The sequence below is a fragment of the Charadrius vociferus genome, unplaced genomic scaffold (genome assembly GCF_000708025.1).
Source record: "Charadrius vociferus isolate BGI_N301 unplaced genomic scaffold, ASM70802v2 scaffold161, whole genome shotgun sequence".
NCBI classification, from domain to species: domain Eukaryota; kingdom Metazoa; phylum Chordata; class Aves; order Charadriiformes; family Charadriidae; genus Charadrius; species Charadrius vociferus.
Window position 1 is genome coordinate 1,574,901 of NW_009646928.1, and position 15,102 is coordinate 1,590,002.

Sequence of the window (15,102 nt, forward strand, 5' to 3'; positions counted from 1 at the left end):
TGCTCCTTCTTCTGTACCCTTTTGCTTGTTGTTCTTAATGAATAAGTGATTTAATCAGAAGATTTTTTGGAACGGGCTGATTTAGGAGCATTAATTAGCTTATCTTAAAGGACAGATATTTTTTGACTGTTTCACTAGATGCTTTTGATACTGTTTTGGGCTTCTCCTTTTAACACCAGGCAGTACCACCCTCTGAGGCTGTATGTGAAACACCATTTCTGCTGCCTTGATAAATGTGCTCTGAACTATCTCAGCCTGCCACCCACGTAGCAGTTGCCTATCTTTTGTTTCCCTCGGAGTAGGTAACTTCTCTCTGAAGAACTGATAGAAATAAACTTGCAGCTGAACTCTCAGTGTGGGGGCGACCAGCTGCCACTGGCTGAGCTCGAGCAATATTGCTGCCAGCTCTGACCCCAGTAAGCCCCAGGAGTTCGTTTTCAGAAAAGTTAGTCTCAAAGCAGGATTGTTTTCTGAATTACCACTTACATTTTTAATTTCCGTGTTTCATCCATTTCCTTCTCCAGCGACTGAAAAACACAAAACTGCCCCGTTTCCTTTGCTGTTTTGTTTTGCCTTGCTATTAAATCCTTTGTGTTGGACAGCCCTGTGTTGCTCCACTGGTGTGTACGGATGAAGGAGACCACAAAGGAGCCTGCCCATCCTCAGGCATTAGTTGTGCAGGCACAGTGTTTGCGCTTTTAGTGCCTGGAAGAATGGCTGATGCTCTTGTGACAGGAGCTCAGCAAAGGTGAAGGCAAGGTGTTACCCACTCTCAAGGTTTTTTGCATGCCTCAGTCGTGATAAGCTCCCATTCTGCCCACACCTGTACTTAAAAACACATCCAAGCTGCTTCTGAGATGTGCAGAACCAGATTCTGCTGGTTTCCCTGACGGTGTAAGGCACAGACAATCGGTCCGAAAAGGGAACACGAGCAAAGCAAAGGGCTTTGGGAAGGGGACTGTTTGGAGAACAGTCCCCTGCCCACCTCAGGCAGGTGGTGATGCTGTTGGAGGAGCTGCATGCTGCCTGACAAGCTGTTCCACCAGCTCAGGATCTGGTGATGTTCCTGCGAGGAATGAGCTCCAAAATTTTGAAATGCTAATCAGGCAACGGAGCCTTGCTTCGGAGCCGTTCCCATGGAGAAGCTGTTCTGGTGCGATACAGTCTTGAAACTGTAAGTCCTAAAAGCGGCTTTATCTCCAAGCCCACACAGACCTGGAAGCCTTGAGCAAGCCAGCGGCCCATCAGGGGAGCTGTGGAGGAGGTAGGCAGGTGTCATGGCAGGAGGCTGGGGAAGTTTTTTGAACAAACTGTCTGTGATCTTTCAAAACTTCCATAAAATCAAACCACCGCCACCAGACGTGTTCTGCTGAAAGAATATTTCACCTGTGTTTTCCAACCAGGTCTTGGAGGCACAGCCATATATATATTCTTTTGATTCAGGGTAAGGGGGGATTGGCTTGTTGGAAGGCCTTTTTTTCTTTTTATTTCATAAGCCCTGATTTCTCTGTAGTATTAGGTCGTTTTGTTGCCAAGTAACTAGCTGCCCTCTAGAAATTCCTTCCTAAAGAATAATGTACCCTATAGTGCGTGATACAGTAGTGTGGGTGGCGGCAGGTTTAGGCGAGCATACACTTGTTTGGAAGCAATTTTTGCCTTGACGCTGCTTAATAAAGCGCCTTAAGAGTCTGGTGGGACCGAGGATGCTCCCAGATGTGCATTGCACGTTAACAAATGGCACATACGTAAGTCAGCGTAGCAGCTCCAGTGTTGCCACCCTGGCAGGGAAAGCTCTGCTGAGGAGGAGGAGGAGGAGGTCAGACCTTCACAGCACCCCCTTGCCTTGTGCTTGGACGTACAAAGTGCAGCACGCAGGGCCATTCGCATGCTTGTTCGCACACACTGCATCCAAGGGAACAGAAAACATTGCTTCCTCTGCTACGGAAAAGAGCGTTAAATTATTAAAGGAAAGCTACTAGCTCATGATTGATTTATAAGAGCAAGTTCCTTTATAACCTTTTCACCCTTGCAAAAGTAATGATGCCAATACTTTGTCCTTGTGTAGAACGCGTCGTCTTCACATGTCAGCTTACCAAAGGCGGCGGTGTTATCCCGTCGGGCCGGTACCGCAGTGGACCTGCCCGAGGCCCCGCGCAGCGCCAGCACCCCAGCTCCACGCTTCCCACCCTCCCACGCTTCCCGTAAACCTCTGAGGAGTCTTTCAGAGGTTTATGCAGATAATGTAAATCTACCTTTTCGCTCTTAAAGCTGCTCCTCAGAGTGACAAAATGCATGAATTTTCTTTGGGATGATTCAAAAATATAATTAGAGTGATGTATGTAGCATACGGTATTGTTCCAACGGAGCATGATCAGCAGCCATGTCAGCCAGTAAATCATAAACCAAAGGAAATCTAAAACTGGCTAAAATCAAATCAGCAGTATAACAAAAAGCGACAGCTAAGTATTTTTTAGTCTCTGCAAATATTTATAATGTGTGCTCATGGGGAGGTATTAACGTACATATATCTTTTGGCTCAGCTCATGCATTAATATGAACACGTTATTTGTTCTTTTAGCCCAGTGGACTAACATCAGTATTAGCTGTTTCTAGAACATTACCAGAGCTTTTTCTGGGTATCACAGGAAAGTATTGTCAAGCTAGTTTTCAATTTAATACCTCTCATAGAAGTAATGTCACAGCCCACCTGAACTCCTAGATCAATACGCTATTAAAGTCAGGGCAGCTTATCACAGACTTCTAAACCTGCCATCTGAAATTTTTATTTTTTTTTTCTAAATTTCCAAACTCTGGAATTTACGACTGCATTTTTTTTGGTCGCATTTGGTGTATTTGAAAGGTGGCCACAGTTTGATAGCACTGTATAAAGGAATAGTACGTGTGGCTTACATTTCTAGTCCTGACAAATCATCTCTGTATGAGGTGAAATTCTGATTAACTGAAGTCAGCAGAAGTTTTCCTATTGACCTGCAAGGGTCCATGACGGCATCTTCTAAATCTGTCCTGTATTATTATAGGATTTATTGGCAGATACGATGCTTTAGGAGGATTTTTCTTTAGCTCCTCTCCAGTTTGTATAGCCAGCCAGCAGATAAGCTCTGATGAACTTCTGTAAGAAATGGATAAGGCTCCTGGTTACTTGAAATCCGGAGTAAAGCTGCTAACTCCAACTTAGCTATTCTGGATTTATTTTGATATAACCAAAAGTAAATAGACCCTAAGTTTGAAATCAAATGAATCCTCTTGGTCTTAACGAACCCAGCCAAATCATGAAGTTTCTGTGTGAACAAGGCAAGCAGTCCTAAAGCTTCACCACGTGGCAGCACGCAGAGAGATTGAGGATTCAGCTTTCTTGTTCCTTCCTAGTTTATTCTGTAATAATGGGTTTCGAAGCTTTCATGAAGCATCTGCAATGAGAAGAGAGGGCATTTTTATTTAATAATATGCAATTTGCAGCATAATTCCTGCCTTTTAGTACTAAGAAGAAAGCTGAGTATAGAGTAGAAAGTTGGCACGTTCCCAGTGCTCAGTGGAGAGGAGGGCTGACCTCCTGCCCGGGCGCCTTTTACCTTGTTGGAGTTAGCAAGACAGATGATCATCCTTCATCCACGCATGGCTCTGGTTATCACCTGAACCAGAGACCAGTGACTGAGACGTGGCTGTGCTGCCTTTCACGAAGTGTTGTTAGCTCAGGAGAGGCGCCCACCTAGTAGGAAGCGCGGCACTGGTGAGTTTCAGCTTCTTTGCAAGAGAAAATTTGTATTTTTTCCAATAAAGTCACTGAAGGCTTCTAGAAGTATATATTGATGCAGAATTGCTAAAGTGAGGTGCTCTGCTATGCTTACTTAAGAGGTAAAGAGCCTTGATTGTTAGGAGGATACCACACAGGCCAGTAATATTGAACCTAGTGCTCATGCATTTTCTAAGCATTAAGTATCCGAAATATTTCTAGGTTTCAAAATGTTTCTCAGGAGCATTTGTAAGCCGTTAAGCAGAGGGCTGGTGCATAAAGTCTAATCAAATGCAAAGGAAGAACAAACGAGAGAGGAAGAAAATTGACTTTTGCATTTGTAATTATTATTCTGGTATTAATGAGGTCAGATCCAAAGCCCATTTGAATCTATGGGATTAGCCATAACACAATTATTCTCAGAGGCAAAGCTTTCACATCGAAAACATCTCTGTAAGTTAGCTATTTTAATGAAATGAAACTTTCTTGTATATAAATATAATTAGGATGATCTCAGTGAACGCGATAATTGTTTTAAGTATAAGATACTTTGAAGCATGTTTTTCCTTTTTTGTATATTTTAGTCTTAATTATCCCGGGATTCTGAGAAAATTACTCTGAGCTATATTGCTGTCTGTGTGAAGCAGCTAATTTGCACTCACAAAATCGCTAGTGAGTCCTCATGAGCGAGGCACTGCCATTCTAGTCTTGTAGACGTCATTTTTGACAGATGTACCAGACTCTTTCACGCATGTAGAAATAGGTGCTTCTTGCAGCATTTGTAGGAGTTCTATATATAATAATTATATTTGCAGTCGTAAATACTATTATTGCAAAGTTAGGGTTTTGAAATAAAGAATTAAGATTTCCTATGTGTTCTTAACTTGCTTCCCTTCTTTGTGTGCATTAAGATGTTGCCTCTAATTATTTGACTACTTATTATTTTTACTCCACAACTCCATTCTTATTCTGAAAGCAGAATGGATGGTACTTGCGTAGTAGCACCTATTCAGTATTTTGTCTTCTTGTTGTTAAAAGTGTAGCCATTGGTCTTCTTAATGGCACGGTATTCAAACCTTACACCAAAGATGAGTCGTTTCTCCTCTGTATTTCCACAAACATTTAATGAATTTGTTTATACAAGACCCAGAGGAGGCAAGAACAGCTTCTCCTTCCCATCCTACAGCTGAAGCACCGAGACACTAAGGGATTCAGGTCACGTGTTTCCAGTGAATTTGGGTTCCCTGATTAAAGCACAGAGGGACCTGATTTCTCAAAGTTTAGGTAAATTGCAGCACTGGTGGTAGATGTTTAAAGTGTAGGTGGAGGTCCCCTTGCCTGCGCTGGCTGCCGTGCTCAGAGTTTCTTCGTTCCACAGCCCAGAACCACAGGTAGGGTGGGTGCTGTGCATGAGGAGGTTGTGTAGTCATGCACCTTCCAACTAGGGGTCTTAGAGCCCTTGATTAAATGTGGGGTTTAAATAAATGGTCGGGGGAAGGCAAGTGCCTTGGTTGTTACTATTTCCTCTCTTGTCACGAATGAGGCAACTGAGCAAACACTGGAGGAACCCGAGTGACCAAACCGAACTTTTCCACGCCTGGAGCGAGCCCAGGAGAGGGCTGTGGGTCACTGCAAGTGACTGAGGCTGGGCAGGGTGGGCCCTCGTGGTAGCCCTGGTGGCGCTGCTTGTCTGCAGGGGCCCGGGGGCCACGCTGCGTGACTTTGCCCAAGGTGGGGTTCACCACCCAAAAATCACAACCAGGTGGGAAATTCAGCATTCACAGCTCCACGTCTGGCGCATTAACCGCTCCTCACGAGGACGGGAGTCACTCCTGCGGAGAAATAGCTAAAGAGAATTTTAATCAGCCATTTCATCTGGATTGGGGTCTGCGCACGTTTTGACTGATTGAAGGTGACGTGCCGAACTTTAATTGCAACCAGAGATTGGATGTTTTACAGAGGATCCTAAGTGACAAAGCTGGTTGCTTTACAGGCCTGTTAAGTAAACAAAGTGCTTTTAGCAGTGGGTTGCAGCTGACTTAGTGGAAATTAAACCTAGCGATGAATTCTGGGCTTTACTGTTTTGGAAAGAACAAAGTCAAATCATCTGTGGAGCATTAATGAAAATAGAAGTATTGGCAAAATCAACAGGAATGAAATATGAAGGGAATCTATATAGACACAGATACTCAGTATTGCAGTGGGAGAGGAAAGCACAGATTTTCATCAAGGCATTGATCCTTCAAGCTCCTGCATCCCTTAATTCTGCAGAAATCCAGGGCAGTCCATATGGGCAGTGCAGCAGTGTAGAGAAACGCTTGCAGAACTGGAGTCATACTGTATACAGAGCACACGTCAGAGCACGGCAAACGCCCTGACTGCCAAATGCCGCCTTTTTTGCTGGTCACTGGTTCTTCGCAGGTGCCTGTGAGTCTCCATTGCAGAACAGGAGGAATGGCGGTGAACATGGAGTCACTGGGGGCTGCCCTGCGCCCCGGGCAGGGCAAGAGGCTGCCTAGTAGTGTTGACTGCAGTGTGTGCTTAGCTTAAAGGGGACTGTATTGCTCTTCCCATCTTCACTGTGTAATTGGTGGTGTTTTCTAAGTTTTTTTTTTCCCCCAAACCCCGAGTATTATGGTTTTTAATGGTTTTGGGCAGAACAAACATTTTTCTGTAACCTGATTTCAATTAAGTGTCACTTGAACTAAATCTCATTCTCAGTGTGTTTACAGCAAAGCTGTGGAGTTGTTTGTTTATGTTTTTTTTTTATAAAAGCCATCCAGTTTTCCCAAAGTCATTTTTAAAGTAAACAGACTTGTTTTGGTGCCTGCCAACACTTTGTTTCAGAAACACCCTGTTGAAACGGCATCAGAATTGCAGCCGCTGTGACTTAGAAAAGTCCTTTGTAAACTGCTCCGTAGCAAGAAACCACCAACCAGCTTGGTGACCTCTGCATCTGCTTTTCAGCTCCCCTGTGAGCTGGGGAATGGGCCCTGTCACCAGCAACGCTACGCGTGGGCTGCCACATCTGGCAAGAGCGTGGGGGTCTCTGAAGTGGTTCAGGTCTCGGGGCTGCCTTGCCAGGGGTCACAGGCTTCCGAGACCCCATCCCTACCTTCATCTCCCCCAGGAGGTGTCGGAGTGCCACAGTCCAGCACTACATTAGAACTGTAAGCGTTAGGAAATCGGCAGCAACTTGGGAAGACAGTTTAAATCACGGTAGCAAAATATGTAATAGTGGCGGGGAACATAATTGACCCTTAGATCCTGATTAAAAAAAAAACATATGGAAGGTTTGTCACTTTGTGCTAAATCTTCTAGGGATAGAAGAAATGTCTCGGGTAGAAAAATCTGTCTTACTTTAGGTCTGTCCCCACCTCGTGCATTTGATGGTTAAGAGCTCTCAACAGAAGTAGTAGTTGCGGGATCAGGTCAGATCCTGCAGGAGCCATACGCACTCCGCAGCACTGACCTTGGGATACACATTTTCACCAACCACCAGCCTAACTGTCTTTTCATTTTTCTCTCAGATTGTGGTTTAAATGTGCACAAGCAGTGTTCCAAGATGGTCCCAAATGACTGCAAGCCAGACCTGAAGCATGTCAAAAAAGTGTACAGCTGTGACCTTACGACGCTAGTAAAAGCACACTTCACTAAGAGACCAATGGTAGTAGACATGTGCATTAGGGAAATTGAATCTAGAGGTAAGGCATAGTTAATGGACTTTGGTTGCTTTACTGATAATCCGTTTAGATTGATCTGGGTCATCTGGGTTTCTGCTGAATGTATGATTGCTCAAAACAGATTTGCACAGGACATTTTATGACTGCCAATTACCCTGCACAGCTAATATTCTGCTTTGTGTTATTTCATAGTTCATATCTGTTTATAATTTTTATAGATTCTGCTAGAAATTGCTTAATGGACAATTACTGCTTTATAGTTATATATTGGCACATAGCTTTCCAGTAATATTTTTATTAAAAAAATTAAGTGAATGTGCTAAAAAAAAGGCAGTTAGTATTGATGAGTTTCCTCTAGCAAGTTCCCCTAGCCCACACTGAATATCCTTTTCTAGAATTAGAATATTTGTTTTCATTGTGAAATAATGACTGAACATCAAGTATGCTAATCTCGGTTATTTTTAAATCGGTTGTAATTGGTTTAATACGTTTCTTCAGCTCTGAAATCATTTGTATAAACATAATTTAGTGTTGATATAACAAGGCAGCTAATGCAAGGGTCAGGGTTAAAAGGCCAGGGTAAGATTTCATTCTGAAAGAAAAGCCTGATAAGGCTTTTAAAATGTGCCTGCCTTTTCTGCCTCAAATGAAGAACCCGGCAAAGGCAGAACTGGGTGGAAGGAAACTGTAAAATTAAGACTAATTTTAATCTTGTTAAAATATTCATTGCAGGTCTTAATTCCGAAGGACTATACAGAGTCTCAGGATTTAGTGATCTTATTGAAGATGTCAAAATGGCATTTGACAGAGGTACAGCCTTTTCCTGCATGCTGGATGTATTAAATGTACAGGATTTTTCTGCGCAGCCCCTGTCTGTCTCACGCTCCACTGCATCAGTGGGCTGAAGGCATCCAGCAGCTGTGCTTGCAGAAGGGGAGTCTCCCCATCAGAAAAGCGTTATCAGCTTCACTTTGGCCTTTATTACCAGAATCTGCTTTTCTCCTTCCATCAGTATCTGTGCTTCAGTAATGATGTGTATAGGAAAGGATGAAGCTCTCTGAACTACTGCCCTAGTTTGCAAGTCAAACTACGCTCAGGGGGGTGGGGGAGGGATAGAGGGCAAGTGGTGAAGTGCCTGAAGAGGGCTGTGCAACTTAAATCCATCTTTCTGGATGAAAGCTCCAAAATAATAAGATGAATACAATAATGCGAACCAAGTTTGAATCGTTGCAGTCTAAAAGAAGGTCAGTGAGAACAAACTCTTCTCTCTGAGGAAAGGCAGTGGGAAAATTAAAGGCTTTCCAGCTGCAGTCCCCCTGTCCCAGTAGAAATGAAGGCCAAAATCCATGCTGGAAACTCTCTCTCCTGTTTTTCCGGAGGACTGGACCTATTCAGACAACATCTGCCGCCTCTGCAGCGTTAGCAGGGCGGGGATGCACTGGAGAAGCCAAGTTGTGGATCTGTGTCCGCTGCGGTCAGGAGTAGGTAGTATATGCTGTAGCAAAATGGTGAACACATGTTTTTCCTATAAAATGAAAAGGCCGTGGACTAAGTTGGTTTTCTTTCTTTTACTTTTTTTTCCCAGACTCCCCTGATTTCTCATTCAGTGCTGACAAATGTGTTGTTTGGCAACGCAGTGTGTTCAGAAATAGCTAAACTTCCACACATTTCTACAGGATAGATACTGCTAGATTAGGCAGATTTAAAAAAAAAAACAAAAAAAACCAAAAAACTCTGCATTTTTTGTAATCGTTTGAAATGAAGAAAGGATAGGTTTCTTTATAAAATACTTAAGGTTTTCACCCTGAAACGATGAACTTCCAGCCCAGTAAATCTCTGTTTTGCTTATAAAAGCCAAAATCTGTAGTTGTGTCCCGCTTAATAATGTTTGCTTAAGCAACTTATTATTTTTATTTTGAATTCTGTTTCACATCTGTTTACATTTCCAAGGCTTTAATGTCAGTGCCTTCTCCACACAGATGGGGAAAAAGCTGATATTTCTGTGAATATGTATGAAGATATCAATATTATCACTGGTGCACTTAAACTGTACTTCAGGGATTTGCCAATTCCACTCATCACGTATGATGCCTACCCAAAGTTTATAGAGTCTGCAAGTAAGTATAACGCATTTTCCTCCTAGTTTTCATTCTCATCCTTTTCTTCCCCATTTTGCGCAGTACTTGCCTATTGATTTAATAACTGTCCCATCAGCTCTTACCCTGCGGGCCCTATTGAGTAAGGATTGCAGGAGTAAATATACACTGCACATTACAACATGATGACATGGTGCTACGTGATCACGGTTACATTTTTCTTTGCCTTTGTCACCAGGAATGCTTCCTTTTCATCACACGTCATGGATTACATCGCTTTTTATGTCTTGCATGAATCCCTCGTGCTTGACGTTAACATTTGAAGTCTGTTGGGTTTGCGTTGCCAGAAAGAAGGTGATTTATGAAAATGTTTAGAAATAAGAAGTCATTTGTTTCTAGAGGTGTCCATTTTGAGTGTTTACAAAAGCTGATAAGCACTCATCCTAAGGCCACCATCAGGGCTGACCTTGCAGACAGTGAGTCTGCAAGCGCAGCGGTAAGCCCAGCTGGAACGTCTCTCCCAAGCATCCTGGCTGCCCGAAGCATCTCTGCGATGTAGCAGTCACACCAGCCACACCTGGAAAGGTGTGAGGTAGCCATGGGTAGAAAACAAGGGCCAGATGCTGGGCTCACTGCTCCTCCGGAGAAGGCTCTTTCCACGTAGTATGGATACAGCCAAAGACGCTGATGGCAAAGTTCCCAGTACCTTCTGCTGTCCCAGGGTTGCACCTGTAGGTTATTTGTGGAAAACTCGTCCAGTCAGCAAGGATTACCAGGGGATTTTTTTTTTTAGTAGGCTGCAGGGAATCTTTTGGTGGAGTGTAGTTTGCTTTGGGGAGTTTTCTTTGTCCAAAACCGGTCACATCCCGACTGTGCTCTGAGCACCTCTCTCGACAGGCAAATCTTCCACTATGAGGTTTGGATAGGTTCTGGAAGTCGGTAATCCAGCAGAGCTGTGAGACCCTTTCTCCTCTGCAGGCCACCACTGTTGTCTTTCTGTGTGTGAATTCTGGCTGTACGTGTGGTAACAGTTGAACATCTGTGTTTCAGAAACCACCGATCCGGATGAACAGCTGCAAATTCTCCATGAGGCGCTGAAACTGCTGCCACCTGCACACTGTGAAACATTACGGTATCTCATGGCACATCTGAAGAGGTAGGTGGACTACCTGGAGAGGACTCAGAGCCAAACTCATTTTTAGCAAAGTCCGTGTTAGCACCTCCAGAAAAGTCTGGGCAAGGCCCACCAAATCCTGGAGATGGGCTGTGGCGGGGAGTGAGACAGCAAACACCCAAATGCTGGTTTTTATCCTACTTAAAGCACTTGCAAAGTACTTAAAGAAAATAAGTGAAAAATCCAGTCTTGAAACACAAAAGTCATCTGCCTAACAAATTTGTGCTGTATCTAAGGTTACAGTGAATATTTATGGTAAAAAAAGCCTTCAGTACCTCTGGGAGTAGTAAGTCACTCCCTGGGCAAGGAACTAGTACAGCTTAATGGCTATAGACTGGTGTCTTTTTCTGCTAAGTCTTGCCTACCATGGTCATCCCCGACACCCTAAAAAAAGACAGCACACACTAGGCTTGAGCCGATGCCAATTAGGCACAGCGCTAATTGGCCTTCACACATCTGATAAGGTCTGCCAGTCATTCGTCATCAGCGTGGAGCCCCTCATTCCACCTGCCACCTTCTCAAAACTGTAGGAGCGTAAATTCTGCCTGAAGTTTCTCCTTCTCCCTGGGATACGATTGAAGTTGGTCAGTAGGCTGAAAAATTGTTAGAGAGAGACTGACGGATGAATATCCAATATAACAGCACAGGTTCTATTTCTTTCAGGAAAGCAGGGGAAAAAAATCTATGTGGCGTGTTAGGGTATCCATTTTAGTCTCTCCAGTAACATGAAGTTTTTGTAAATATATAAGAATCATTCGCTTTCCTTAAAAAAATACTTTATTTTAAGCTCCCTTCTGCTTTTTTCCTTTTATAGTTCTTCTGCAAGTAGGAATACATTGACTGTGCTGAGTGCCTCAGGCAAAATTCAGCTACAGGGTTTCTGCCTGATTTGTCCATTTATTTCAATGACATTTCTAATGGATGTTTTAGAACAGACACAGGGATGAGAGACTCAGGAACAAAAGAAACCCCACCGTACTGCTTGTGAAGTGTGAAGTTGATTTTTCCTTACCCTGTTCAAGAGTAGCTGTTGCTGCTCTAGTTAGCAAGTTGCTTTTGCGCGTCGTGTTTCTGCTATAGTTGAATGATAAAATAGAAGGGTGACAAAACTCACTGATTTTTAAACTTCCTTTTAATCCATTTGCTAAAAAGAGCGGTGGTGCTCAACAGGCTCTTGTCTTGCTGCTGAATTCAGGTAATCAGACATAGCTCCCTTATCTGGAATAATTAAAAACTGAAGACCCAGCAGCTTGGAAACATCACTCTGACTTGTTTCAAAATAAAAATTAAGGCACAAGGGGAAAAAAGGAAGGAAAATCTTGATTTTTTTTTTGTGTATACCAAAGGATTTGTTCATGCAACGCAAGATGCCACAGTGGTGGAAAGAGACATCATGTAGCCAGATTCCTTCAGTTGCTCTCCCTGGATTCTTCATTGTTTCTGAGAATCCTTATGGATTCTTTAAACCATAGTGTGTATTAAAACATCTGCATAATCTGAATTTGTTTTCCTGAGCGAGGCAGTTCACCAGGGTAAACCAAGGCAGAAGCTCGGGCTCTGAGGCACGTTTGCGTCTCCTGCATCCGTGGCATCGAGCAGCAGCGATGGGCGCGCTGCGTGTCGGGATACCGCAGGCAGGCTGTCCTCCTCCCGCCCCCGCCGTGCGGGACGGACCCTGTGCTCCCCGTGCTGAGGCAGAGCAGCGCAGGAGACCACAACCTGCCTCTGAGCCCACATTGAGAAATACCATCCCATGATCCTGGAGACCGTCGTGGTTGGGCAGCAGTGACCCCTCTTGGCATTTGCTGAGCAGATGTGTTTCTGCAGAGGATGTCTCTCCTGTAGGTATAATTCTTTGGGCAAATTACGTTTCAGGAGGTGGCCAGCAAACCTGCCCCACAGCTTTGAACAGGTCAGATTCCTGCGGAGCAGCAAAACGTGGCCTCCCCGCCTCCTCCTCCTCCTCCTCTGCAGATGAAAACCAGATGGCAGGAGGCTTCCCTGAGCTGGGGGCTCAGCTGCATGGCAGCTGCTGAGGACCCCAGAAGAAGGAAGGGTGGATGGGGGCCCGTGAGAGCACAGGTTTAACGACCTGCTCAGACTGCTGTGCGAGTGAAGTTACAGCGAGACCCTGGTGGTTTCAAAGCCACCCCAAACTGATGAATCACTTGTTTTTTAATGCACGCCACAGGACAGAATTTGTCCTGAAGGGGAACCAGGTGTCCTGTGTAGCACAGTTAACCTGTAGTGCCTAAGGGCAGGGAATTCACACGTGATGTGCTTCGCCCCCATTGCCATCGTATGCACCAGGGGAGCCTGGGCTGAATCCCACCTGGGCAGCCACAACAGCACGTCTCTAGTGACCATAAAACAGCTAACGTAGTAACAAACACAGTCTGCTCCCCGTAGGAACGGCCTCCGAATGGTGCCACTGTAAAGAGCGAGAGCAAAATTGTTCTGATTTATCTGAATTCACCCCTCGGCCCCCTCCCTCGCCGCGGAGTACCAACCCCTCCTCCAAGTACCCATGGTCTGTGTGCGTGGTGGGAGGACAGAGACATCTGACTCGCTGTAAACCCGCACAGCATTTGCACTCGCCAACTTCTGAGCGTTTCACCCAACTCCTTCAAACATATCCCGCTGGAAACAGCAGCTTCTCCTGGGCTTTGGGGAGAGGCAAACATTTCTGCCCGGTTTCCCTGGTTTTCGAGCGTATGCAGGCATAGTTTGGCACTGCAGGAATGTGAAAAACACTGTCCTTTTTTTACAGAGTAACGCTCCATGAAAAGGAAAATCTGATGAGTGCAGAGAATCTGGGCATAGTTTTTGGACCAACTCTTATGAGAGCGCCAGAACTGGATGCGATGGCTGCATTGAATGACATCCGTTATCAGAGACTTGTGGTGGAGATGCTTATAAAAAATGAAGACATTTTATTTTGAATATTTTGGGGGTTTTGTAATAAAAAAGGAAGCAACAGTGTTCTATGGATGAAGGAATATTTTAAAAGTAATTTAATGGCTCCTGTCGCTGAATTCCATATTTGCTAGAGCTTTCGATGTATTCAGGATAAAAATGAAGGAACTCTTTGTCGTTTCTGTAGTGCCATTCAGCTGATGTTGAAAAAGGTTAACACATACTTTCCAGTACTAGTAATCCTGGGTGTTTATCATGTTAAAATAAAAAACAAAAAGGCTAAAGCTATTGCATGATTTGCTCCCTGTTCTCCCTGTTCTGGTGAGACTCATTCCATGAAGAAAACAACTGAACCGGTGCAGCATCTTTGTTCTGGATAGTTTGTGATTGTAATTCAGCATGTTTCTCCGTGTAAACCTGTTGTGAATTTGCTTTTATGTTCTATGTAATTGGTTTCTGATACTAAAAAGAAAGCCGACTTACGTGAAATGGAGCCTCTGGCAGTTTATTGACATTTCATATCATTCTCTGCCGCTTTGGGGGCTGATTTCTTCTTGGGTTTCTTTCAGTTTTATCCTCATATAGTAATTTGTTTTTAACAGAAACAAAATGTGTACTTTAAATGTTACTTTAAGTAATTCTCCATGATGTTTATGGTGGTTGCAGTGAAATCTGCAATGCTGAGCAGTGTTCCTTTATTATTATTGCTATTTCAATTGTAATTTTGTATTTTTATCTGGCATGCATATATTAATTTATTAAATTTTGCTTTTAGAACTCTAACGTTAAGCTATTTATTTTTACTTAACAAAAATGTTTCGAAAATTTTTTTCATTTTCTACATTGTCACATTGTCACATGAACAACCTCTGATTTAAAAGAAGTGAGTTATGAGTTTTACCGGTTTTGACAAAACCATTCTGATCGAAATGCTTTGGAGCCTGACGCTTTGCTAAGGTTCCCACAAATTCCTCTTTAGGCTGAAAAATTCTTTCTTCATTGTCCAAGATACCTCTCAAGAATGCTTGAAAACTCTTAAACCAAAGAAATGTTGCAATCTACTACTTAATATTTTATGTATATGTATAGTTACAATTACCTATATATGGACCGGAATTGCAGTTTACCATTAGGCATTTGTAGCTGCCCAGAGCGGATGGATACACCGCTGAATTTCGAATGCAAATGCATCACAGAACGTTTGCTTTGCGCTTACTACAGTGTTCAGCGCTGGTGCGAGCGCTTTGGCCTGCCCTGCAGACGTTTCTTAGCTGCCAACTGGGGTCCAACCATGACATCATGTGAAAGGAAAATGAGCAAGTCTTGCTTTCTCTGTGTGCTCTGTTAAAGCAACACGACAAAAAAATCTCTTGTCATCGGCTTCTGCTGCCGCCCCTCTGATGGAGACACTGCATTCGTTGACGGTCTGTCCCCAAACGCTTCCCAGTGCGGCAGAAACATCCGCCCCAGCGGAGTACCTGT

At 43.8% G+C, this 15,102-nt stretch overlaps 1 protein-coding gene across 2 annotated transcripts in view; it reads left to right on the plus strand.

Moving 5' to 3' along the window:
- CHN1 (chimerin 1) overlaps positions 1–14,403 on the plus strand; it is an 82,944-nt gene extending 68,541 nt beyond the window's left edge. Inside the window, exons 8-13 of one of the 2 annotated variants that reach the window (XM_009894533.1) lie at positions 7,282–7,455; positions 8,167–8,244; positions 9,414–9,551; positions 10,581–10,686; positions 13,475–13,677; positions 13,947–14,403. In XM_009894533.1, the coding sequence (XP_009892835.1) occupies positions 7,282–7,455; positions 8,167–8,244; positions 9,414–9,551; positions 10,581–10,686; positions 13,475–13,646 (668 nt within the window). In that variant the 3' untranslated portion in view covers positions 13,647–13,677; positions 13,947–14,403. Of the gene's footprint in view, positions 1–7,281; positions 7,456–8,166; positions 8,245–9,413; positions 9,552–10,580; positions 10,687–13,474 lie in introns of both variants that reach the window. The other variant, XM_009894535.1, reaches the window with a different exon arrangement.
- The last annotated feature ends 699 nt before the right edge of the window (positions 14,404–15,102 follow it).